Here is a 24,365-nt window from a genome sequence, read left to right as displayed (position 1 = left end):
CTCGTTAAAACAACTCACTTACCAGGGTTGCCATTTGGATCGAGTTGATTGTTCATCTTTAAGTTGCAAAAATACACAAATTGTCCGACAGTGGCAATCACCTATTGACCAATCTTTTAACATTACCAACCTACACCTGAATGAAAATACATAATCATGACATAGACAGTTAGACATAGACGGTGAACATTATTTAGCGATTCTCAATTATAAATAACAATATCGCGCATATTCGTTAAAATCCATTCCATGTACAACGACATCTGCGCTGCCACAATAAACTTGTTTGTTTTTGCTTTCACTTTCATCAGATAAACGTTGCAACCTGTGCTACGAACGTTTATTTTGCTGCAGATACGTCTTTCGACTCTTTGAAGTGGTCATAAAAAGCGCCTCTTCGACGCATTTTGACACCAATTTTGTTGATTCGCCATAAGTAGTTCATTTCAATTTATTTTGTTTTCTTTGTCGGAAAACAACAGCAATGATAAAGTTACCAATAGTTTACGGGAACAAAACCAACAAAAGGAAACGGCGACAAAACCAAAGAAGTTTAAAACGTGCATGCGATGTAAATTTAAAGGATAAGTCGATGAAAGTAAATTAAGCACGGCCACCAAACCTAACAGTTTGAAATAGATGAATTAGTTGAAAGAATTAGTTGGCTCCACATACCTAAAGCAACTGGAGGTGTGACAGTTGATGAAGCCATGTGGGGACGACTGAACCTCACACCAATAAAAAAAAAAAAAATCAAAAACAAGAGCATTTAATAAACGTACGGTGAGCTTATTATTCAAAAAACTATGTAGACAGTGTTTCGTTTGTAAATAAAATGAACTATTCGCAGCAATGAGCTAAAATTTTAGGTGTTACATAAAACTCCACACGTCACATCCAGGTATTTTGAAAATCAAAAATGGTAAAGAACATATAAAAGAGCTTCGTATACAGTTTATGTATGAGCGCTGCAGCATTCTAACAATGAAAAGTCCCGAGAGAATAGAACAAGACAGGACTTTGTGATGTAATTGATTCTTTAACATCTTGTTAGCAGATGACAATTCAAAATAAAGGTTCAAAAGTTTCGATTTTCTTGCATCAAATCGAGGTTTTCAATGATTTGCTTTTCATTGCAGACCAAATTGTCGCCATTTTGTTTACTTCTACTACCACTCAACAGAAATCCTATGCCTGCTGTCCAAAAAGCGTCAGATATCTCTATGTTCATCCTCCTTTGTTGAAAGTAAATAAAAATTTGAAAAGTGCAACGTTAAATTGAAGCAATGTTATCGGACAAGCATCGTATCTCAAAAAACATTGATTTTGCACAAGAAAACCTAAAATGCTTCTGAAATAAGGTTCAAGATCATGCAATGACCTATAAGCCTCCCATAATTTTGATACCCCATGTAATAGTCAAATGTGGGAGGAGCTAACTGGAAAATGCGATCTGGTACGAAGACACTTCCTCAATACAGAAGCAATCACTAAGAAAACAAATCAATAGTTTTTTTTCTACAGTCTGAACCTTAAAATTGTTTGGCTAGCCTATCACTCACAGCAGTGTTGCATTAATTTTTTTTTTCAATAAACTTTCATGTTGTAGAACCGGTTTTCGTCCATTAGGCTTCACCAGTAGGCAGTAGGCTTCATCAGTAGGCTTATCAGTAGGCTTCATCAGTAGGCTTCACCAGCAGGCTTCATCAATAGGCTTCACCAGTAAGCTTCACCAGTAGGCTTCATCAGTAGGCTTCATCAGTAGGCTTCATCAATAGGCTTCACCAGTAAGCTTCTTCAGTAGACTTCATCAGTAGGCGACAATTAGAACAAAAAATTATAATGCAAAAATAATGAAAAAGGCAATATAACGCAAGAGAACAACTGCACGCCCAGCAAGCAGGTGCAGGAGAGAGGCCCAATTACGGATCAATAGGATGCACTGCCTAATAATAATAAATTCAAGAAAAATGTACGACGAGTCCAATTAATGTATCGCGATTTCGAATATTAAATTCTCTTCAGCACAACTTTATAACAGGCATAGTAACATCTTCAGTAGTTCAGTTTAAGAATGCAGCAGTTAAGTTTAGAAAGAAATCAGCAATACTGTTTTTCGGTTGCTAAGAAACAAATAAATTTTATCTACGAGCAGTTGTGACAATGTTATGTAAATTATGAAGGGAATTAAGTCATGCATTAGTAACACGGAGTGACAAACGCCAGAGAGGGATTCTGGGGAGGCAAGCCATCCTCGCACAAAAGTGACACAAAATTGCCCTATAACGGATCAAAATGATACAGTCACTATCAATTAAATGCAAAAATAATGAAAAATAATTTTGTGTTTAATTTTCTTAAACTGACCTACTGAAGATTTTACTATGCCTGATATAAAATTGTGCTGAAGAGAATTTAATACTCGAAATCGCGATACACAACAAGATAACTTGACATCAATTCGACTGGTCGTACATTTTTCTTGAAAAAAATTATAAATTTGATAAAAAGTTAATAAAGGCTCGACACCTCGATTTACCCATGTAATGGTCACGTGGTACACAAAGGTAACTTTATAAAACCAGTAATTGCATAGTTCCACCTTCAGCCGACATTGCCTACTTACGCTAATGATACAAAATTGCAGTGAATACGAATAAATTTTTAAACAATGCACAGTTGCTAAGCAACCGAACTTACAATGCATAGTTGTCACGACCTTGTGCGTTCACAAGTGGAATTGAACAAGCAGCAACCAACTGAGGCACCATTCTAGAGCATAGTTCAGGAATTTTTAGAAAAAATGAATTTGCTCAGTCACACACGAACATTATGAAGCCGACGCAATGAACGCAAATATCAAAACAAAACAATTAAAAACTTTTGTTGTTGGCACATATGACATCACAGTCGTGTTGAGGCGATGAGATACGTGACGCAATTTTTGATTTGTGATGTCATACACACGTCAACACCACCAAATGATCCCATCTGGGAACACTTCCTTCAATTAACCCAAATTGTGCAAACAATAAAGATTCGATATCACCGCGCACTGACTGCATACAGTGCACGCACATACCGCGCACGCACTGACTGCATACACTGGCACACCCCTTCGACTCAAACGCCTCATCAGTGCAGCAATGATACATGACGCATAATACGAAAACTATAAAAGTTCTATGAAACAGTCCATTTTAAAAAGTAACATGTCAATTAAAATTACTGTCACAAGTATTAAAGTGGATAATCTTATTGGATTCCCCTTGCCAAACAGGTAATGGTGTAGACACAGGGAAGGGGGGGATTCCAGTTGGATCATTTTACTAATTGATCAAACATCACAAAAATGCGCCACGGACACCCAGCTAGAAACAACATACGCATAGAATATTACGTCATAGAATATAATGTCACGCTCTGGCAATGTAAAATACGATGTGTGTTGGAAGGAAATTTAATTGAATATAAGAAAGCCGCTTGGCAGCAATGTGCTTGAGAGAAGCCATAAGCCATGAATTGCTACAAAATATTATAACTCAACATAAACATACACAAAAATCCAATCAGCGACTAACTAATAATAGGACCGAGTGAACGCCGCAATGCATTGACAACAGAGTGTTTCGAGTACTGAAGCAAGCAACATGTCAATAGTAACTAACAAAATAATTAGACATCATGGAAATATTGAGGATTTAAAAGCCGATGAACTTCTTCAATGAATCTTTGACGTGTAAGCAATTAAATTTTTACTTCATACACACGTCATACACCAAAAATTCTACTTGGGGTGTTTGGCTTTGTGGGTTAGATTTTCTTTAATGCATCACGATGGGTTCAGCAAATTCAGAAGAGATAACGACTGCACTTTATAAAGGTAGCAAGTTGTACGAGAAAGTACGGTCAAGAAAACGTCAAGAAAGTTTAAGATTATAAAAACACTTTACATAAAACACGAAGAAAAGCGCTCGGTGATAAAACGTGTAGTGGGGTACAGAGATACACCAAGGACAAGTTTTTGAATAAATCAAAAGTAAAATAAAAAATGGTTGGTACCGTCGCCAGCAAACCCAGAAAACAAAAATTGCAATGCCATCGATATTCATTGATGCGGTGGCGAGTGAAACATCGCGTCCACATCTTTCAAACTGGTTGAAGAAAACGACTTTGGTCATTCCAAAAAAAAATTACACGTCACTATCCGTGACGTCAATTACGTTAGCTCACGCTGATGGTACAAAGATCAGGAATAAAGTCTAAAATCACTGAAGAATATCCGACACAGAGAGTCCAGGCCGCTCCACGTTGGGGAAGAATTCAGCTCCTTAGAAACAAAAACAATTTTATTTAAAAGGAAATTTCTAAACAAACGAAATTTTGATGTAAAATAAATAATTTTTAAATAATAAAATATTAAATAAAATATTTTTTAAATAATCCAAAACGAATGAAAAAATAAACAGCCTAAAATGTAGATACTAAACTCATGCTCAGCAAACGTTTCAAAAACTATACTGTCTTCATCTTCAGTGCTGTAAATGTTTAGTTTTTGGAGCGTGTGCTGAACATGAATTTAGTATTTACATTTTTGGCTCTTTATTTTTTGATTAGATTAACCAGGTGTTCCAACCATTTTGCTCCAAAGAATGACTACTCCAAGCAACAATTGACTTCGGAATTTTCGTGATTGTTTTAAATGGAAACCTGCTGAGATCGAACTATTTTATTTAATTGTATATCTTCAATAGCTTAACGCCGACCCATACGCTGCAGATTTAGCTTACGCAAAGCCACTTATCCGTTCATAACGTATCTACAGGATATCATTGTGTTCACCTAAATAGCATTCCACCTCCTCCACGTGGACTTGATAGTTTCGGAATAATTCCATGTCTCCATGAGCTATAATGCTTTCATTAGGAAACTTGAAGGCGCGAATTTCCTTCTTGTCGCCTTTCTCCAACAGAACCACCTGAAAACTTCAACCATTAGACAGACGCAAAATCATCATCAGTGAATACAATCTTTAGAAGAATTCGCAGCTACTACTGTGTAGTGTGCTTGCGTGCCCTCAGCCTGCCACCCATCGCAGCAAGTGGGACTTTTTCAATTTGCAACTCCATCGCAATGGAATGTGTCGATCTGTGTTGCATCAACCAAATTTAGAAGACTCGATAGAAGAAGTGAATGTGATCAGCTCAACACTTACTTTGTAATAATGTGAAGGAACAGGAACAGCATTTGCGTCTTTCCCGATGGTAAGCCTGCAAACAAATGACTGTGATAAACATGACATTCCCCTAACAATTCCCATTCGCAATGAAAATCACGATGGTAATTTTGTGCGCAATAGCATTAACTTAATAAGGTTAGCCACCATGCCCTGGGCTATCTCAGCGATTGTCAAGTTCAACAGGCGGAGTACCTGAGTCTAAAACGGTGAAGTTGAGTTACAATTCCAGAGACGTCAAATAAAACCTTAAAATGATTCAACCAACCCCACTCTCCCCTACTCGCTGCGACTTTTTAGCGATGTTTCCAGCATGACTCTGAAACGGTGAAGTTGAGTTTCACTTCCAGAGACGTCAAGCTGGAAACATCGCTAAAAAAGTCGCAGCGAGTAGGGGAGAGGGGGGTTGGTTGAATCATTTTAAGGTTTTATTCCGCTTGTGGGCGCCACAGACTACAGATCATGGTGAAAATTGGTCAGCTGATACTTGGACATACTCTCTACTAGAAGAAAGTGGTTTCATATAGATACCACAAAGCAGTTAAAATTGATGCAAATTTCAAAAAAGGTAGCCTACTATTTTTTGAGACAACGGGGTTGGTTGAATCACGTGGTGGGGTTAGTTGAATCATTCATAAAATCATTTTAAAGAATCCCTTGTGTTGTATAACATGACACATTATTTCGAATAACTACAAACTAACTTAATGGCAAAATATTTATAGCATTTTACAAAAACAAGCAAAACAGTTTAACACATTTTGTGCAAATAAACAGCCCATCTGTACAGAGCTTATGAGCCCATTACGATACATTTCATCCAAGCTTCTCTGTCAACACTGTTATTGTATTTTTTTCCACATTGGTTGCATAGCCATGCTCTTCCATCTGCAGTAGCTGCTGAACCTCTTTTTCTTGTGATTGAATCTTGCTCTTCTTTTGAGGCTTCTTAGCAGTCCTATGCTCAATTGCTTTTTTCTCTGGCGTGTCCGTCAGTAGCCTATCGCACACTTGAGGCGTTTTCTTCCTTCATTTCTTTTACCTGTTTTGACAGGAGCCTTGGGGAACGCACGCACCATTTCAGGGCTGAATGGCATTAAATTAACTCCGGAACTTGTCAATGCGAGTCTTTTCCGACATGAACGAGAGGTTGAAGGTGCATTGACCTGTTCCTCATCGCTTGTGGCGGCCAACAGACCTTGCACCTCAGAAATTGAGCTTTCGTTCGAGGCTGGTGGCTCATCAGCAACGCCAATGCTCTGTGACATCACAGACGTTTGAACATGATCACATTGGTTATTGGATTCATTTGGCAGATTATTTGATTCATCTCTGATTAATGATTTGAAAATATAACGTGGTTGGTTGAATCACGTGATTCAACCAACCCCACCAAGATATCACAGAAAATAAGAGTAAAAGCTATTTTACACTGAGTTTGAACTTGGCCGTCATTACTGATTTCTTAACACTTAGCTAACTGGCTACAAAAATAATTTCCACCTTCTCATCTGCACACTATCTAACTAACGCTAAACGAAAAATACAAACAACACTGAAATGTTACAAACAGCTATAAAGTATGGGGGTACTCAAAATCGCCAACTAAACACCAACTTCGAAACTCGTGCGTTGCAGCATGCTGAAATGATGGCCATGCCTTGCGAAACAAGTTATCTGATTCGGTTCAATGATTTTAGTCTCAGCGCAGTCGACCGTGATTCAACCAACCCCCGATTCAACCAACCCCACTCTCACCTACTCAGCATTGAGGATATGGAGTTTGGTTGTCGAATAAATATAAGACTACACAACATACATTCTCACGGCTGGTAACTTATGACCACATTGGTTGTTGACCAACAATGGCTGAACCTGAACATTCTCTTTTGGTAAAACTAACAAGTGTTCACAAACTGCAACATACGAGGAGACTCAGCGCTCGAAACAAAGCCACAATAAAAAACATCACGGAACAACGTAGTGCCAAGGAGTTGTACTCACGTGCAACTGCCTATCCACATGGGGCCGCAGCATACCCACAAGCCAGGGTCGCACTCCTTCGCCCATTTAAGAACAACATTTTCCAACCTCAACCATGCCCCGTGGTTCAATCCATGATGTTGAGGACAAATGTTTGAATAACGACAAGTCTCCTTCCGGTGAGTTGATAGCCTGCTCCAAAAATCATAAAAACTATTGAAATGTCTGCAACTGACAACATATTTAGCTGAGCTTCACAAAGAACTGCCTCTTCCTCACTAGGCTACGAACTACACTCCAGGCTCTCACGCTTATTTTCCTCTCCATGTAAGTGTGGCTTGTCCTTGCAACAAACCGCAAACCACATCGTCACCTGAGCAATCCATCATGGTGCAACAGGACATGTGACATGCGTGATTTGGATTGGGAGAGTGCAAACTTGTTGCACTGCCAGGTCATATCCACATGATCAGGTTGGTCTGCGGACCACAGTTGTATCTCACATCGGCTATACCTATACTTGCGACTAACATAAATTAAATAAACATTCGTATTGACTCATTTAGTTACACACGAACTTGAATTCGATTTAATGGAGGCATACAGTTGGAATAGTTTTCCAACGATTCCATCCCGCCTCACGTTAATCGAATTGTTAGCAATACAAAGTCTATCATTGCAAATGTATGCACAATTGCACATGTATCAAGATATTTCCCGTTGAATAAACGCCACTTTGACGTAAACAAACGGTAAGTTTTCTTAACCAAATCTTAAACCACGGTGAATATGAAAAATGATCCAAATATGCAGTTCCAGCATCCCCACGTCATCGTAGCATCAAGCGTGGGGCTCCCTAGTCGTTCACTTGAGGAAGACAATTCTATCGCAACAATGTTTTGTAATTGAAGCAAGTAATTCAACAATTCAGCTAATTTATACTCAGTAAAAGTTTCCATAGTTGCATTGCACCTGTAATTTCCTTCTCGCGCCATGTGGCCTCTGTCGTACATGCAATTTATTTTGTGGATTTTGAACATTCGTTCATTCAGATCTTTGTAGTCATCATCAGTCAAGCAGTTGTGCACTTCATGATCACCTGCAAGTTTACAAATGTATTCGCATTGGAATCATGGCTGGTTCGCGATTTATATCCACTGCACATGCATCAACACTCAACAGTCATTTCACATTGATGTTCTTCAGCCTGAAGAAATCCTTTGCTACTTTACTTCAGGCTAATTTAGTCATGGTAAAAGCGACAAAACGTGAACGTGAAGACGTGCTTGGTATCGAGATTGGATGCTAAAAAGTATTTACCACGACTGCATATTGTCAGGCCACAGTGTAATATTATTACAAACATTTGAATTTTCCCTTCGTTAACATTTCATTTCTATCCGACGCGTTCTCTTCATCTTTCCCGATGTATTCTTGCACCCACAGCGCCATTCGACGACCAAAATGGAAACCACAAGACAATGCGTCACCGCGCTGAAACACATCATCATTATGAATTGGTACATCCTGGTGGCATGCCAGTGCAGTTCCAGAGCTGTGGAGTTGGAAGGATTTTGCCGTGTACTGAGTCGGAGTAGGCCAGTTGTAAAAGGATCGGGATCGTATATTGTTCGCCCGACTCCACAGCCCTGGTTTTAACTTCCTCATAAATACAAAACAACGATTTTCGTCGGTGATGTAACCCAGTTTTGCTCTGCTTAGAAATCACTGCAGCCTTCACTTTCTCTTCGGCAAAAGCCACAGTTGTGTATACCTGTGCAGCAACGTTTAATTTATGTAGCTGACCCACAATTTGCGTTCTTCTCTCAACTTGTGCTTAAGTTCAATCATCAACGTTTCAGGAATTTTGCCGCATTCCCGCTTGTTTGCCTTTTGTATGATTAACATTTGCTCAGCGTTTCTATGCACCTTAAGTTGTGTGACGAAAAGACTTTACTTTTCGGTTTGGCTTGGTGTAGTTGCTGTGTAGATGACCGAGTTTGTTACTCTAGTTGCATCAGACAAAAACACAAAAGCTTCCAAACTGTTTCAAGTTGTAAATTTGTAAAACAAAACAGGAAACACAACAGAAGCCCAACCAACCGCATCAACGTTGAACCGAGGCTTCCCAGACTCCTCCACAAGGAGGTATCTGTCAGAGGTTGAACGGTCAATGAGGTAAAGATTCAGTTCCTGTTTCGCTTCTTCAAGTTTGACGTATGCTTCGTCACACTGTTGCCAGAGATCTTTATTTTCGTGTTCAAGCTTGGTATTTTTCCGTTTTTCTTCCCCAAGCAATCTGTTGATTTCTTTTCAAGGATAAACACATCATGTTTGTTAGTAAAACTAAAACTGTGATCTCTGCTACAATATTTTCAATCACACATTTCATCAGCGACAAACCGTTGCGAACCGACTTTAAATCAAACGTTCAAAATCAATTTAAACCAAACTTTCAGAAATTGAAAAGTACTGACCGAGTATCACATGACTTGCTCTGCTGAGCGTTCCCCAACGATAATCGCTTTGTAATTCCATAAATGCCAATTGCAATCTCAATCACCCCCAGGCCCAGACCATGGCTAGGTCCTCGGTTTCATTATGCAAGCGCATAGAGAATAAGCTACCTTTAATTTCGATTAAATTTTACGATAATGAATCCTTCCATTGCCAAAGTTCAACGACACTAAGACAACAATTACCATCAAGTTCCTTGTCACGGTCTTCCAGATCCCTTTGGAGTTCATACAACCTTGCTTCAGTGTCATATAATCTTGCTTCAGTGTTTACTTGTTCCACTCGAACATCTAAAGTTTATATTTCATGTCAACAATCTCGCACATCCAACATTGGAATGCTGCTTCATTTGCGAAGAGCAACATTCTGTTGCTACAAAGCACGGTTCAGTTTAGTTGCAATTTTGAGCACAATTGGCATCACTTGTATTTTCCGATGATGCGCGCAGAAAACGTAAGCCAAAAGAGAGTTGCCGTACCACATGCTTTCGAAATAGACAAGCTATTTAAAAATAAAACTTTTTAAAGGTAACTTTTGTAGATACCTAATGCGTTTCTACTGCAGATAAAGACTTGCGGAGTTTTAAATGTTACAAGGACACACAACAAGCTCTATGCGGGTGAACGATTTGTTGTTGATTTCGTGGCATTAATGTTCCATGAACATCTCTTGTGCACCCAATCCTTGCTTGTAATACACTGGATAGAATTGCGCATTGCTCTCCTGCCACGTGGATTTTTCATCTAATATACTTTTCGTCCACCTCTCTCCAACGGTACACCTCATTCTGAAGACATTAAACCTTCATTCAAATCAGCAGATATCTGAAACAACTGGTCCCAATCTTTGGTCAGGACAAAGTGGATTTGTATTTTGTTAACGCAGATCTTGAGTGAAGTTCTTTACAGAGAAATCTAATTCGAAACGTTCACCAAAACTTTTGTTTTGAGCGCACCAAAGTCCTGACCTTCGAAAACATCGCAAGGACAGTCGCACTTTGAATTGCAGGCCGCTCACCGCATGGGAGATTCGGTGCTTTCGTTTTTGCTTCGACCTTGCAACGAAACAGAATTCATTTGTTTTGAAGTGAGCTGATGGCGAGTAGGAACGCATGAATGGAACTTCGCTGTAACGAAGCTCAATGCTGGCAACCCCCAGTTATGAATGAACATCGTAAGTTCAACGCATAATTGTGATATATTATTCAACCTGTGTTCCAAACTACAAGTAATTTTGATTTAGTTTTTGTGCTCAAAAATGCCACCGAACTGAACTGTAATGGGCCTAGCAACAATATTATGAAAGATTCGGCAACATAAATTCTCTTATGATTCATTCCAATATGGCCGTTCACAATAACAAACCGTCATATAAGAAACAACAACATACTGATGAGTTGCGTTGTGCGGATGTCAAGGTCTTGTGTGATCCTCCTCAATCGTTCTCGCAATTCAGTCATCTCTGTAAATTCAACGGTTCGATTTGAAAATACTGACACACATGAAACACACGTAAAGCTGACTCCCCACATGCTTTCATATCTCGGTTTGCGATAGAGTGGTAGGCTGGTAGCTACACTGGTGACTAGTTGTATGAGCCCGGTTGTATGAAGCAAAAACACAACAAAGCCGTTCTACAAAGCAAACTTCCCTGTTTCCATGCAACGAGTAGTTGTGGATCTGACGTTTGTCTGTCACAACCTTGTATACGCTCATCGATAGATTTGGATCTTAAAATAATTCCAATCCAATTATACGGATAGCGTTATTCGGCGGATATCACTCATATGACGTCATATTGACATCATTTCTTTCGTTTTCTTATTCACTGATGCATGACGCAACAAATAATTTAAACACCTTTCGTACAGTTTTGAGTTGACCAACATGATATATGGTTGAGCGTGTAAACGAACTCAATCAGGCGATCCGATAGTCGCGTACAAAGCGCGCGTACCTACTGTACGTCACACAAATGTTTCAGTGGCTGCTGTGATGGAAGCATGTCTGCCACCATGGAAGGGTTTTCTTTACGACAATAATACCGCGACATCGTGGAGTGTGTGATGGCATCGTGACGTGTGTGACAGCATCGTGACGTGTGTGACGACATCCTGACGTATGTTGGAGAAAGCATCACACTTTCCACCAAATCATCCGAACAGTGAGATAACTTACCTTCCGGTTCTGAGGCAACGTCTTCAGACGATCTTGCGGTTGTTGATGGATTCTTCCGCGGCAGCTTCGGCCCATTCAACTAAAATGTTAAAATTTCAAACAAATAAACATTTTAACCAAATTGCTTTTATTGGTTATTTGCAACTGAACAACCTTAAAAACGTCGGAGAGAAAGAACATACCTGATCAGCAGTGACGTCATCATCTGAAATGTAAGAAAGCGTCTAAGATGGTTTTAAAATCACATAAACTGCTAAACTGTTCCCTTGAACCCAATGGATGATGATGATAAACTGCTACAAAATTTGGCAAATATTACTCTAGGAAACCGACACAACTATTATCAACCAGGTGACAAATAATCAGCGCACCTTCAGTAAACATATTTTGTGGGGTGGAAGCGCCTGAACTGTTGCGAATAGACGCATCGCTTTCTGGCGTCGACATGACCTTTGGTACTGCTTCAATTTTCTCATCCTCAAGAGCGGGAGACCCTGACAACATCACAATGTTTATTGTTCGTTTTTGGGCTCAACCCTGTGTGCCCAAGAGAGGAGCAATGATCCATACAAGGTGTTAGATTACGACCTCTATGTAGGTTGGCGGGACTTCATAGTTGAGCTACAAATTTACTTTACTACTATTTTTAGCTCAACGCCCACGATTAAACAATTACATGAATTCTGATCAGCGGTAAACTTCTTTTCTTTTGCGCCATCAACTTTGAAATGTTTGTATGAACACAGCATGCACAAAGAGAAGGGGCAGAAGTTCATAGAAGTACGGGATGACCAGCTAAGCTACGGTATCTGACAAACGAAGGATGTGTTAAATGTAAGTGCTGCCAGATATTTTTTAGATTTAAGAAAAGGTATTTTTTTAATTCATTAACTGGTCGGTCTAAGCTTGTCCGCTTGAAACTAGTCTGAAGTTGCACAAAATTGATTTGAAGCGATTTGTAATCATGTTATCTGGCAATGAGAATGTGAATTTGCTTACAAATCTTAAACTGAATAAAACTTACAGGTTTAGAAAATATACTACGTTGCATTTAAAGACAAAAATTTAACAAAAAACACTTCAAGAATATAAAGCTTCATGTTTAAGTGGTAAACCCTGTAGTCTTTTCAGATTATAAGTTCTATGCGGAGGAGAAGCTAAGCATATGAAATTGCTTTAGATTAATTTTGACAGGCAAGTTTTGCGTTACCGCCAGTGTAAAATAATAATTCCTCTACAAAGTTTGAAAAACATCTGGCAACACTTTTGCACCTTAACGCATCCTTCGCTCGTCTGGTGGTTGAATAGCATTTGCATTTACGAATCCCTGACACGAGGACTAAGCTGGCATCAATTATACATAATTAGGTTGTACAATTTTTGGTTGGTTTAGCACCAGGTGCCGAGGTCATACTATTGATATCAAGTCTTGCCAGTGGTCAACCAAACATAGCTACCAACTTCTTTGAATAGCTTTCATCTCAAGATAAATTTGCGCAAGTACGGAGTGTAAGCTGAACACGATATTTTTACTCTTCATACCCACAACATGCAACAGTGGAAAACGTAAACAAGTGAAATATCATGAAACCACCTCACTCACCGAACTTGTCTGCTGCTTCAGAGGCGCCGGAAGGGTCGAGGAATCTTTTATCATCCATGAGTCTACTTGGGCGACTAAGGTTACAGTCAGTTTGTTAACAATAACACCTAGAAGAATATCCCCCTAAGAATATGTAGAATATTTAAGATCTGAAAAGACAACGCAAAATTATGTTTTACACTGAAAGCAACTTCAGTAATTCCACAAGTATTAACAGAAGACAAAAATATATTTTGAACTGTTGGAAAACCAGAGGTTTACTATCTCGAGCACGTGTTGTTTCATAATACAGGAAACTTCAACTTATCAATGCAAAAGCAATTCCATCTTATTTACGGAAGGTGCGGGTTTCTCTTTGGTTACACAGAATCAAAAATTGATCGAACCAAGATGGAGTGGTCAGTCTATCTTCAGACACGGAACAAAACAACCGTTAAAAAAGATTTCAAATTCGTCCTTTATGATAATCGCAAAGTCACAAGCACCAGAGTATAGTTGCCCACGCAAGCATTTCATTTCATCGGCGATTTGAATCAAAACATTATCGAAATGTAACAGAAAGTCTTTGAACTTTTTTTCAGTTTATGATTAAACATAATGAATGTCACCTACATGCTAAATAACGTTTTTGACACGTACGTGTCGAAAACGTTTGAGTTGATTTTTTAATCATGTTATATTTCTTTGTAATAAAACCCTGTTAAACCCGCTAAAGTTACTTTGTTTTGTTTGTGAATTATATATTTTTGAACCATAGACAAACTCTTCAAACAAGTCATTGCCACAACGGTAAGAGCACCAAAGCATTGACAGTGAGAAAGTGCATGGAAAGAAACACGGCACTGATTAGTGATTAGGAAGGCATGAAATAGTACAAACGTATAGAAAAATACAAATGTGAATGTTTAGGTTTAAAATGCATAAAACCGATTTAAAATAAATAAAATATAAATGGGATGTCGTGCACAATTAATTACGACAAACACACACGGAATTAATAAATAAAAGCAGCACAGAGCAGGAAGTATCGCTGCAGAGATCAACAACGGAACAAGTTTGATGTGGGGCAATAGCTTCGATGTTGAGGCAGCAAAACGAGCTTCAGGCAGCAAAATAAAAAAGCAAAGTTAAAAATTTAATTTAATTTTAAAACCCCTAATTTCAATTAATGACATCAGCGACGATGTATTAGGCCAGTTGCATCGATGACGTATAAGTTGGGGCTTTGTCCATCAGCCATCCTGGAATGCGGTCAAGTTGTATATGTCTTCTGTCAATGTCAGGGAAGATCGAGATTCCTTGCGAATATAAAGACAACAATATGTGCATTGTGTACTCATAATACAATGACGAAATACAAGTTAATCTCTGAGGTCAACCGGTTTAATGCCATAAATTACAAGACAGCAGCGATGCGCCATAACAACCAGTTGTTCATGATATCACGTTCTCTGACAAATGCACCTGAAAGTTTGGGAAGTTCTCGTCTAGTTCTAGCAGGTTTGAATGGCACAATTTCAAATGAATCGTTATGACAGTACGACTTGTCCGCCATGTTACAAGGCAGTTCTATGATGAGCTTAAACGAGATACAATATTTACGACGAGTCCTTTCAAATGTTTGGTGCGTCAATAAAACTGCACAGGAGCAGACATCCTCATCACAAGTAAGTGGGTTTAAGAATTATATCAACCGCGATTATGGTTAAAACAGATGCGGCTCAACAGGAAGTCTGTAACAAAATCGACAGAAACTAAAACACTAAATGTTCCTTATCTGCTAGAGCTCACCAACACGCGCGTTTTCCAAGTAGTACTTCATATGCTTCTCTATCACCTCTACCTTTACTATGTACGAATTGAATTTTTCGTAATCAATCTCTTTTTTGTTATCATCCTTTTTGACACTAACTTCCTCGTTAGGAAATATGAAAGCAAGGATTTCCTGCTTCCCATCTCTCTCCAGCAATATCACCTGTAAACTTCATACTGTCAGACAAATCCATGTATGTTACTTTTTGCAGATGTTCAATCATACGAGCAAGCTATTCACCAAGTGGTGAGCGCATGACGAATGAAATAGCTTGAATTTTGAAACAAAATCAAACGTTTTCACAAAATTTCTTTTCGAAAAGTTGTCGAAGAACCGTCAACCGTATAACGTGGAGTGCTATTGTTGCAGCTTTGTCATTCAATTCTACAGTAATTAGCGATTAAATCGTTAATTCTAATACCAATCACCATCGGACAACACAATCAGGTCCCCGCATACCTTGAAGAAATGGGTAGGAACATGAACAGCTTTGTCACCTTTTCCAATGCGAGGCATATTCCTGCAAACAAATAACTAAATTGGATCTGTCATTTAAAAAAAAGGATGGCTAAAAGTCGATAACCTTTTTCGCCTGTTTCTTCGAGTGACGCCACAAAAGAAGCATAAAAACAAAGAACTCGAATGTTCAACACTTAACCCACACGACCGAGTTGGATCTCTCTGTGCTCTATCTAGTATCTATAGTAATTCACAGCGCAGATATTATTGCTACTGGCAATATAACTTTCCTGAAATAAACTTTCCAAGTCACTATTTTGACACATGAAACGAGCACGTGGCGCTTTATTCGATGAGCCTGCAATTGAAGACAAACTACATCTACTAGCCACTTGCGGTTTTATGAGCGGTTTCATGAGTGGCTTCATGAGTGGTTTCATGAGCAGTTTCATGAGTGGATTGATGAGTGGTTTCATGAGTGAATTCATGAGTGGTTTCATGAGTGGTTTCATGAGCGGTTTCATGAGCGGTTTCATGAGCGGATTCATGAGCGGATTCATGAGTGGATATGAGTGGTTTCATGCGATAAGCGTTTCATCTCAGTTCAAAAACGTTCGTTAAGAATCAAAAGTTCAATTGAAAACGTTTTAATTATTATTGTTATTGACGATTGTAGCTTTTTTGGATTCAAATTGTTGAGCATCAAAACTGGCCAGCACTGAAACTGACCAGTATTTAATGCATTAAAAACGTTTGATCTGCAAAGAAGGTCCATGTCTCTTCTTCTTTTTAAACTTTGAACAAACTTAAATCGGTTTTCGTAACTTTCTAAACTTTTAAAGTATGGCCAGTGGCCACTCTATGAAACATGTTATTTCAAGGTTGCGGAGTTCAAGTTCAAGGGTGCTGAGCCAAAGCCGGTTATTCTATTATAACAGTGGTTTTCAACCTTTTTGGTGGAACGGAACCCAATGAAACATTTCAAAAGCTCGAGGAACCCCTGTTCATTAATTTAATTGCCTTATGCAAACAACATCGTTTGATTAATAAAATTAAATTAAAATACTCATGTTCAGATTTATTTATGTACAATACATGTAAAAATACAAACTGTAAAAAGATACATTTATTTTCATAAAAAATTCAAAGAGAAATGATGATGATGATCTCTAACACGTTCACGGCGATTTGACCCACCGGTGTGCAAACGATTAAACTGTCTGAAAAAAACTCCTTGAAGCGAAGAAAACATGTCGACGAAATTTGGTGGGAAAGCAGAAAGTTAAAGGTAATTGCACCACAAGAAAACAACGGAAATTCGGGATCGCAGCGAACGTGTTAAAGTGTAGCAAATTTATTAATAGTGGCAAACCTAATCAATATTTGATTATATTTAAACAATATGCAATTATGCATATAATATAAAATAGACTCTCGGATTTGAATGTAAACTTGCGGAACCCCTAGATTTACTGGCGGGAACCTTAGGGTTCCGCAGAACCCCGGTTGAAAACCACTGATACGATAACAAACACCATGGTCCATAATACGTGGTGGCATATTGGGTTTCTTACTTGCAATCGCCAATCCACAGAGGTCCACAGCATATCCACAAATCACATTGTTTGGCCAATTTCCGAACAAGTTCTTCCAGGTCCTTCCAAGCTCCACCGTTCAGTTTTCCATCTTGAGGACAGACGTGTGAAAGAAGACTGGCCTCCTTTTTTTCGGCAGTAGTGCTGTTCCATTGAAATTAATAAAATTGTTTCAACAACTTTTAATTCAAAAATAATGCCGGGCTGAGCTTGTGACTACAGTTCCAGCATACAATACGCGAGGTGTCGCTAGTCAGAAATGTAAAAGTAAAGTCCTGCGTGTTTTTCAAAAATATGAATTCTTCACACCACATCCTGTTGCAACAATTATCCGATTGAATACCAGTTATACATCAGTGGTGCGAAATTGATGTGTCATAGAAAGACAATGGTAAAAAGTTAGTTAAATTAAAGCTGATGGAATTTCCTGCATCCTGACTTTAGAGATGCCCACAAATAAAAACGAGTTGGTTTACAAACTCCACAAACCGATGATCATCAAGATATCAGAAAGTTTTCAAAATACCCCACATAGGCCGATCACGATATATTTACCTGCAGTCGGCGAGCGCCAACATATGTCCGATTTCAATTAGGTAATTTAGTTTCCGTAGATTTGTGTAATCTTTTTTGGTCAAATAGTTGCTTACTCCCAAATCACCTGCAAATGAACAAGCACATAAATGCTCCACTATCTCAATTTGAATGATCGATGTTGTTCAGATGGATGTTGCCGTTACAATTTTGATCACAAATTAAAGTGAAATTAAATACTAAAAAGAAATTAAAAAAGACAAAAATTTTAAAACAAATCTAGCAACCCTTTAAAATCTGGCAACACTGAAACCGAAGCCAGCCAGTTATAAACCGAGGAGTCGGAGTCTTATATTTTTCGCCCGACTCCTCAGCCCAGTTTCATACTGCAAATGCAGATATCTTAAATGTTGCACTTTTGTGGTTTTCAAACAAAATGATGGGTGGCTAGCTAAAAAACTTGACGTCATACAGAAAAACTGATGTCATTTTTGGATGGAGCACTCAAAATTAGCCAAAAACAACTGTGAGATCAAAGTAAGCAAAATTTGTGTTCCCAGTGTTACTGCATGGTCGTGAAAGTTAAAGCATATAAGGTATAACAAACCTGGGAAGTTACGATGCTTTATCTTATTCCATGTCGCGCCTTTAGGAATGTAATACTGAACCCACAAGGGCATCCGAAATTTCGAATGATAACCAGAACACAGCCTGACTCCATACTACAAACAAGATTAACTGTATCATTGCAAACATAATGTTCTTTGATTCTGCATCAAACCGTTCGTAGTGGTGTTTTTCAAACGAACACTAACAAAATTACGGTAAAATTATATCAAAACAAAAATATAAGATATTAAAATAAACTTAATCAAAAACTGTTAAAACTACAAATGTCTCAGAATCTCATTTCCTTTGTTCACAACTTTACGTTTCCTGGGGGGTCTACGTGGCTGGGGGGGTCTATGTGATTGGTGATCTATGTTCATGGTATACAGAGCACCATGCTTTGTCTGCGTTAAACAAACAAAAAAATTAACAACCATCCCATCAAACTATCCCTGGTGAAGTTGGCGACCTGATTCATTAAGACACCGATCACTATTGTGAGCCGGCTGCATAGCCGGGTGGTGAGAATTATTGTGAGAACAAATCCAATGAAAATTCAACTCACCGTTTCAATGTAAAAACGCGGCTTTTTAGGTTTTATATGAATGTACGTGTTCGATTTCGAGTCGGGATCAAGTACATCTTTCATTTTCCGCTTCAGTGTTTCACGCGAATTTTTACCTCCTTTGGATCCACTGCAGGTTCGTACTGAGTAGTAAATTTTCATGATCATTGAACTTTTCCACGAACAATAAAGCAAATAAACAGATGGAAAATTTTCTGTCATTAGTGAAACAATTGTTTAAATCAGCATCAGGAGACATAGCAAGCTTCTTGCTGGGCCATTGATTGGGAATTGGGATACACGGCCTAATGCGGCGGTCTAAATGGCACAAAACACAAATGCCGCAATACACGAATACCGTTATTTTTTTTAGAATACAGTTGTTATTTTTGTGTACTTCTATAGTTTTGTTGAACCATAGACAAACAAAACAAAGTAACCTGTCTTATTATATACGCTAAACAATACACATGAGTTGCTTTTGCTTTGTTTGTCTGTGGTTCAACAAAGCAAACTTTCTACCAAAGCTTTGTCATTCTATAGTTTTCTGTTCACGACAATGGATAGAGAAGGTTTAAGTTCTAGTATGAAAAACATGAATTGTGGTTTGCTTTCGAAGTCGGAGTGGAGTTTGGAGGCAATGTCTTCAAATCTTTGGAGCAAGAGAGGAGTTTGGAGTCAACATCTTTAAATATTTGGAGCAAGAGAGGAGTTTGGAGTTAAACTTCGAAGTGGAGCAAAGTCCAGAAAACCTGACTCCGTACACATTTGATAGCCATACACAATTACACAATTTACACATGCTATCGTGTAATATTTTATAACTCACTGGATTCTAAAAGAATGTTTCTTTTTTCCTTCGACAAAGCGATGCTGTTCTCAATAGATTCAATATCACCACTAGAATCTGAAACACCAACCATGTAACAAAATATGCCTTTCAAATTTCATTAACCATCCAAAACACTTTTAATCTTTTATGTAAACAAACCTTGCTGGGTCGTTGGTTGATCGGATCGTCGTTCGGCGGTAACACCTGAAACAAAACAAATACAAAAGTTAACATAAACAAAACCCAGTCTTTAATATAAAACAAACTAAAACTTACCCCTCATCTCCCTGGATATATCACCACTAGATGGTTTAGGATTTATTGCTCCATTTGTTGATTTCCGCTGGTGATGCATGGAACATAAATATTTAAAAATAAATAATTAAAATATTCAAAATAAACAAAAATACATTAAAAAGTTGTGAAGAAGACTCTGCAACAAAAACGAAGTAAAGAAAGCAAAAATTTCAACTGGAAATAAAGTGAGGCATGTGACGCATGTAAGTAAGTAAGATGGTGTGATAGAAATAATACATTTCTTAAAAGTGGCGTTTAGGACTAAAAACAACTTTCAAAGTGATTTTGATCATCTGCTATCTGCGCCCAGGTGACTAAATGCCTCGAAAGATCATGTGACCGATTTTTTCTTTTATTATCTCAAACAACTGTTTCTGTATGATACGCGCAGGCTACGCATTCCAAAAGACTGAAAAACTTCATCAAAGAACTTATCACACCCAGAAGTAGAGCAGTGGTATAAAAAAGTTGTGTCAATAGTTTTAGTCTTTGAACCGACCCACCCAAGATTGTTCAATGTTTGTGCATATAATTCTCGTCGTTCAACAAGTTTAATGCTGCAAGAGATTATTTGATATAGAGAGGATGCATTGCACAGCTAATGGATGGATAAACAAAAAAAGTCTGCAAAAAATCTATCCCTGGTGTATCCCTGCCTTACCTCTTCAGCAATAAGCCGAGGAATTCCAGGCTCCGTTATTAGATCATTATCTGATTGCCACACGTCTGTATGCAAACGAACATTCTTCATTCCATCGGAGGATTGCCCTGAAAAGTGAAACCAAGTTGGGAATAGCACAGCTTCGGAAAAAACTAAATTTTGCAATAACACATACAGATAACACAAGACAACAATTTTTTTGTTTTTCCATCGTTTTCAGTGTTTCTACATGTTGTTGGGATTGCTGATACCGAATTTGGTGCTAGGTATAGTCTAGACTAGAGTGAATGGTTTGGAAGATATTTGCAAAACAAGTTTTTACGGCTATTCGAAAATTAGTCAAAATATTGTGCATTGATTGAGATTATGAATTTCTTTTTAAAGCGTGGTTCGATTCTGTGAAAATATTTCTAGATTTGACACAAGAACCACAATTGGGACGTGTGTGGAGACTTTAAACTGATTGCTTTCTTGTTGGATTTGCAAGGAGGCAAACTGTCACAATTTTCTCTTTTCACAGGTACCCCCCCACCCCCGATCTAATCTGGTGGACCTCCCCCTTAGGTGCACCGTCACCCCAAAATCATGCCGTGGTGTGTAGCAGGCCGTGGTGTGTAGCAGGCCGGTTCTTTGAAGTCTATTAACCTGACAATGTTCATTGTACTCTTCTCGCCGTGTCATTTATTTGTACCCGTGCGGTGTTGATCCTGATCATCACCGAAGTTTTTGGCGTTTTTACATGCGTCTCCTTACTTAAATGGGTTAGATCAGAACTTTTGGTTTACGTCCCCCCCCTCCCACTTAAATACTCTGAAGAATATCAATACATAATGAATATCCCGGGTATTCCTATGATAAAAGCTTTACTAGTTTTAATGCAGAATCTTTACCAAATAAATATTAAATTACGTTTGTTTCATGCTTGGTAACAACCAACATCGTTTTGCATAAATTTCTTAAAATTGTTACCGCTCGTTATCAGCAACGCCACATTTGACTTGTGACTATGTTTTGGTAAATACTTTGCGGTAATTTGTCATTATTGACTAATTCGGACAGCAACATGATCCCTCGTCCAACCCCTTACACCTCAATGAAATATATCTTCTTATAAGCGATGGGCTAAGATTATAACTGGGCACAATATGGCCGCATACAAACCATCCATTCATTCATAGCTTGTCGGAGCCAGTGTCTGAGCCAGATAAGAGCATTGTCAGTAATGTGGTTTAGATCATTGTCGCCACAGGAAGGGCTGAGGGAGCAGTTGGTGAGGATGTGCTTCACCGTGCCCTAACACATTATGTGGAATTTTATAACTTACTTGACCCTTTACGAATCTTGATTGCTCTGTCCAACCAACCAAGAAGGGCCTTTGTGTCTTCATCACTACAATCTGAAATACGAAAACATTGAACGAAACATGTTTTCCAAACTTGATACAATTGTTTTGATACCTGTAATCCAAAACACGTTTTATAACCACCACCTGACAGCGTCATCACTACACAAGCAACCAGCGCACCATTTGTACCTCTATACGGCCACGCTAACACTGTCTGCTTTGTGGTGATGGATACAACGCTGTGCAAAACCCACATTATTTATTGTCATGTGATAATTATTTCGCAGATTTGTGTTGGTAGCTCAATGATGCCGATGCCTGATCGCAACATTCATCAATGCAAACGCAACCAGTGTACCATTCATAGTTGTTGTTGTTGTTGTTGGCTTAACAGGATCATCGGAACTCGTCATGAAAACTCGTTCTTGAACACCGTCATTCACATCCGTGGACAGCCCTGCAAGAAACATCCTCAGGTCGTTATCCATATCCATGTTGATCGTGTGGGTTGTTTAAGAGACAGTTTCATTCTTTTACAATAAACACTGCCAACCAACCAGGTACTGGCACAATGAGTCACGACATGTTATAATTCACGTGCTCGATTAAAATCATCGCTTGCTGGCATAACCGAGCTACTTTTTCAACGCAACTCTGGCCGCATTGGGATGGAACACAACGCAGGTTGATTGTACAAACCTCGACTAACATACCAAACGTTATCAAAGTGTCATCTTAATACTTTTCAAAGCCGATTTAAAGCAATTAAGCAAACAAATATTTCCCAACATTACCTGGAACCACCTTAAAACTATCAGATACGTCACCATCCAAATCATCTTGTTCTCGAGGAATCCCGTCACTCTCAGGAATCTCTGCAAGAAACATCATTCAAATCTTCACCCTAACACACTGTATCTAATTATTCAGTTAGTAAAATGTGGGAGGCTACATGTAATTGCAATGTTGTTCAGATGTGTTGTCGTTACTTCGCCTGGCTGTCCAACATTACGCCAATTCTATGGTCGTCCTATTGTCCTGCCCCTACACCTCAATGCTTCGTCAAAATACATCTCCCTTGCGTGGAAAGTAAGCGTTTTACTGGTCACATAATGAATCATTCAAATATTTTCTTCTAGTTAGCCTCAATCCAATCGCACACCAGCTAATATACAGCAGTTAATAACTCACCTGCTCCTTCAACAAAATTCTTTGCTTCCTCCAGCCGAGTAAGAATGTCGCCTGCAGGCAATGCAACGCTGCAACCAGAAATACAACAAAATTGAACGAAACACTCTTTCCAAATTTCATCTGATGTCGTTCAAAATCCAAAACAGGTTTTACAACCACCACCTGACAACGTCGTCGCTACACAAGCAACCAGCGTACCATTTGTAGAGGTGAATGCTTTACATGAGCCAACAAGACTTCTTTGACTTGGCGCGCCACCATCACAATTTGTGGGAGCTTGTTCTTTAACACCGTCATCCTCAGAAGTGGGAGACCCTGCAATAAACATCCTCAAGTCATTATCTATGCTGATCTGTTGTTTAGGATGCACTTTCTTTCCGACCAACCGGTCGCTGACACGATGAATGACGACATCGTGACGTATATTGGTTGCTCGTGAGCCATTGTGCTATCATAAGTTCAATAAACTACATTTACTCTTCCAGTCCACAACTCTGAAACATTTTAAACCAATCTTTTGACATCGATGAAGTGAAACGTCATTACTCGTCAGAACAACTCACTCACCAGGGTTGCCAGTTGGATCGGGTTGGTTGTTCAATTGTTCATCTTTAAGTTGTTTGACTTATCAGGACCATCAGAACTCGTCATAACTCGTTCTTGAACACCGCCATCCACAACCGTGGGAGACCCTGCAAGAAACATCCTCCAGTCATTATTCATGTTGATCTGTTGTTTAGGAGACACTTTCCTTGCAACCAACCGGTCGCTGACACGATGAATGACGACATCGTGACGTATATTGGTTGCTCGTGAGCCATTGTGCGATCATAAGTTCAGCAAACTACATTTACTCTGCCAATCCACAACCTGCAACATTTTAAACCAATCTCTTGACATCAATGAAGTGAAACGTCATTACTCGTCAGAACACTCACCAGGGTTGCC

General features: G+C 38.8%; 3 protein-coding genes across 6 annotated transcripts in view; all 3 read right to left on the bottom strand.

The window, feature by feature from the left end:
• Nucleotides 1-137, bottom strand: part of LOC145781883 (uncharacterized) — a 35,552-nt gene extending 35,415 nt beyond the window's left edge. For all 3 annotated transcript variants that reach the window (XM_082593566.1, XM_082593568.1, XM_082593567.1), the window contains exon 1: nucleotides 23-137. In XM_082593566.1, coding sequence (XP_082449692.1) covers nucleotides 23-56 — 34 coding nt within the window. In that variant the 5' untranslated portion in view covers nucleotides 57-137. The remainder of the gene's footprint in view (nucleotides 1-22) is intronic.
• On the bottom strand, nucleotides 137-13,640 carry LOC145781885 (nuclease EXOG, mitochondrial-like). Of its 2 annotated transcripts, XM_082593570.1 has the most exons (11): nucleotides 13,517-13,640; nucleotides 12,285-12,407; nucleotides 12,096-12,118; nucleotides 11,914-11,992; nucleotides 11,126-11,197; nucleotides 9,922-10,026; nucleotides 8,192-8,318; nucleotides 7,241-7,411; nucleotides 5,216-5,270; nucleotides 4,843-4,978; nucleotides 137-4,330 (listed from the first exon to the last, which is right to left on the bottom strand). In XM_082593570.1, exons 1-11 carry the CDS (start codon nucleotides 13,572-13,574, stop codon nucleotides 4,269-4,271), a joined length of 1,011 nt encoding a protein of 336 aa, XP_082449696.1. In that variant the 5' UTR covers nucleotides 13,575-13,640; the 3' UTR covers nucleotides 137-4,268. The 2 variants fall into 2 exon arrangements, with proteins under 2 accessions (XP_082449696.1, XP_082449697.1); XM_082593571.1 differs by lacking the exons at nucleotides 9,922-10,026; nucleotides 11,126-11,197; nucleotides 11,914-11,992; ... (1 more) ...; nucleotides 12,285-12,407; nucleotides 13,517-13,640 and adding an exon at nucleotides 8,584-8,963.
• LOC145781884 (uncharacterized) lies at nucleotides 13,640-23,559 on the bottom strand. Its single transcript, XM_082593569.1, has 15 exons — nucleotides 23,418-23,559; nucleotides 23,021-23,101; nucleotides 22,585-22,683; nucleotides 22,206-22,277; nucleotides 20,882-20,988; nucleotides 20,200-20,266; nucleotides 20,083-20,127; nucleotides 19,921-19,998; nucleotides 19,092-19,234; nucleotides 18,525-18,639; nucleotides 17,939-18,044; nucleotides 17,363-17,527; nucleotides 15,789-15,849; nucleotides 15,308-15,491; nucleotides 13,640-14,814 (listed from the first exon to the last, which is right to left on the bottom strand). The coding sequence occupies exons 3-15, from the start codon at nucleotides 22,637-22,639 to the stop codon at nucleotides 14,705-14,707; spliced, it is 1,308 nt and encodes a 435-aa protein (XP_082449695.1). The 5' UTR covers nucleotides 22,640-22,683; nucleotides 23,021-23,101; nucleotides 23,418-23,559; the 3' UTR covers nucleotides 13,640-14,704.
• Between the last annotated feature and the right edge of the window lie 806 nt (nucleotides 23,560-24,365).

This window comes from Aplidium turbinatum, chromosome 13 (genome assembly GCF_918807975.1).
Source record: "Aplidium turbinatum chromosome 13, kaAplTurb1.1, whole genome shotgun sequence".
Lineage (NCBI taxonomy): Eukaryota > Metazoa > Chordata > Ascidiacea > Aplousobranchia > Polyclinidae > Aplidium > Aplidium turbinatum.
Note: the sequence above shows the minus strand (reverse complement) of the source record. Positions and strands in the feature narration are given on the sequence as shown.

What these genes read in the sequence shown, in the direction of transcription:
- LOC145781885 (XM_082593570.1), bottom strand. Translation starts at nt 13,574, where the DNA reads ATGGATGATAAAAGATTCCTCGACCCTTCCGGCGCCTCTGAAGCAGCA. An exon ending in ATGACGTCACTGCTGATCAG is followed by an intron (nt 11,993 to 12,095) that starts GTATGTTCTTTC and finishes TTAACATTTTAG; the next exon opens with TTGAATGGGCCGAAGCTGCC. An exon ending in GGAGGTGGAATGCTATTTAG is followed by an intron (nt 4,331 to 4,842) that starts GTGAACACAATG and finishes TTTGTTTCTAAG; the next exon opens with GAGCTGAATTCTTCCCCAAC.
- LOC145781884 (XM_082593569.1), bottom strand. Translation starts at nt 22,639, where the DNA reads ATGACGAGTTCCGATGATCCTGTTAAGCCAACAACAACAACAACAACT. An exon ending in TTGGCGCTCGCCGACTGCAG is followed by an intron (nt 17,528 to 17,938) that starts GTAAATATATCG and finishes TCAATGGAACAG; the next exon opens with CACTACTGCCGAAAAAAAGG. An exon ending in TTCCTACCCATTTCTTCAAG is followed by an intron (nt 15,492 to 15,788) that starts GTATGCGGGGAC and finishes TGAAGTTTACAG; the next exon opens with GTGATATTGCTGGAGAGAGA.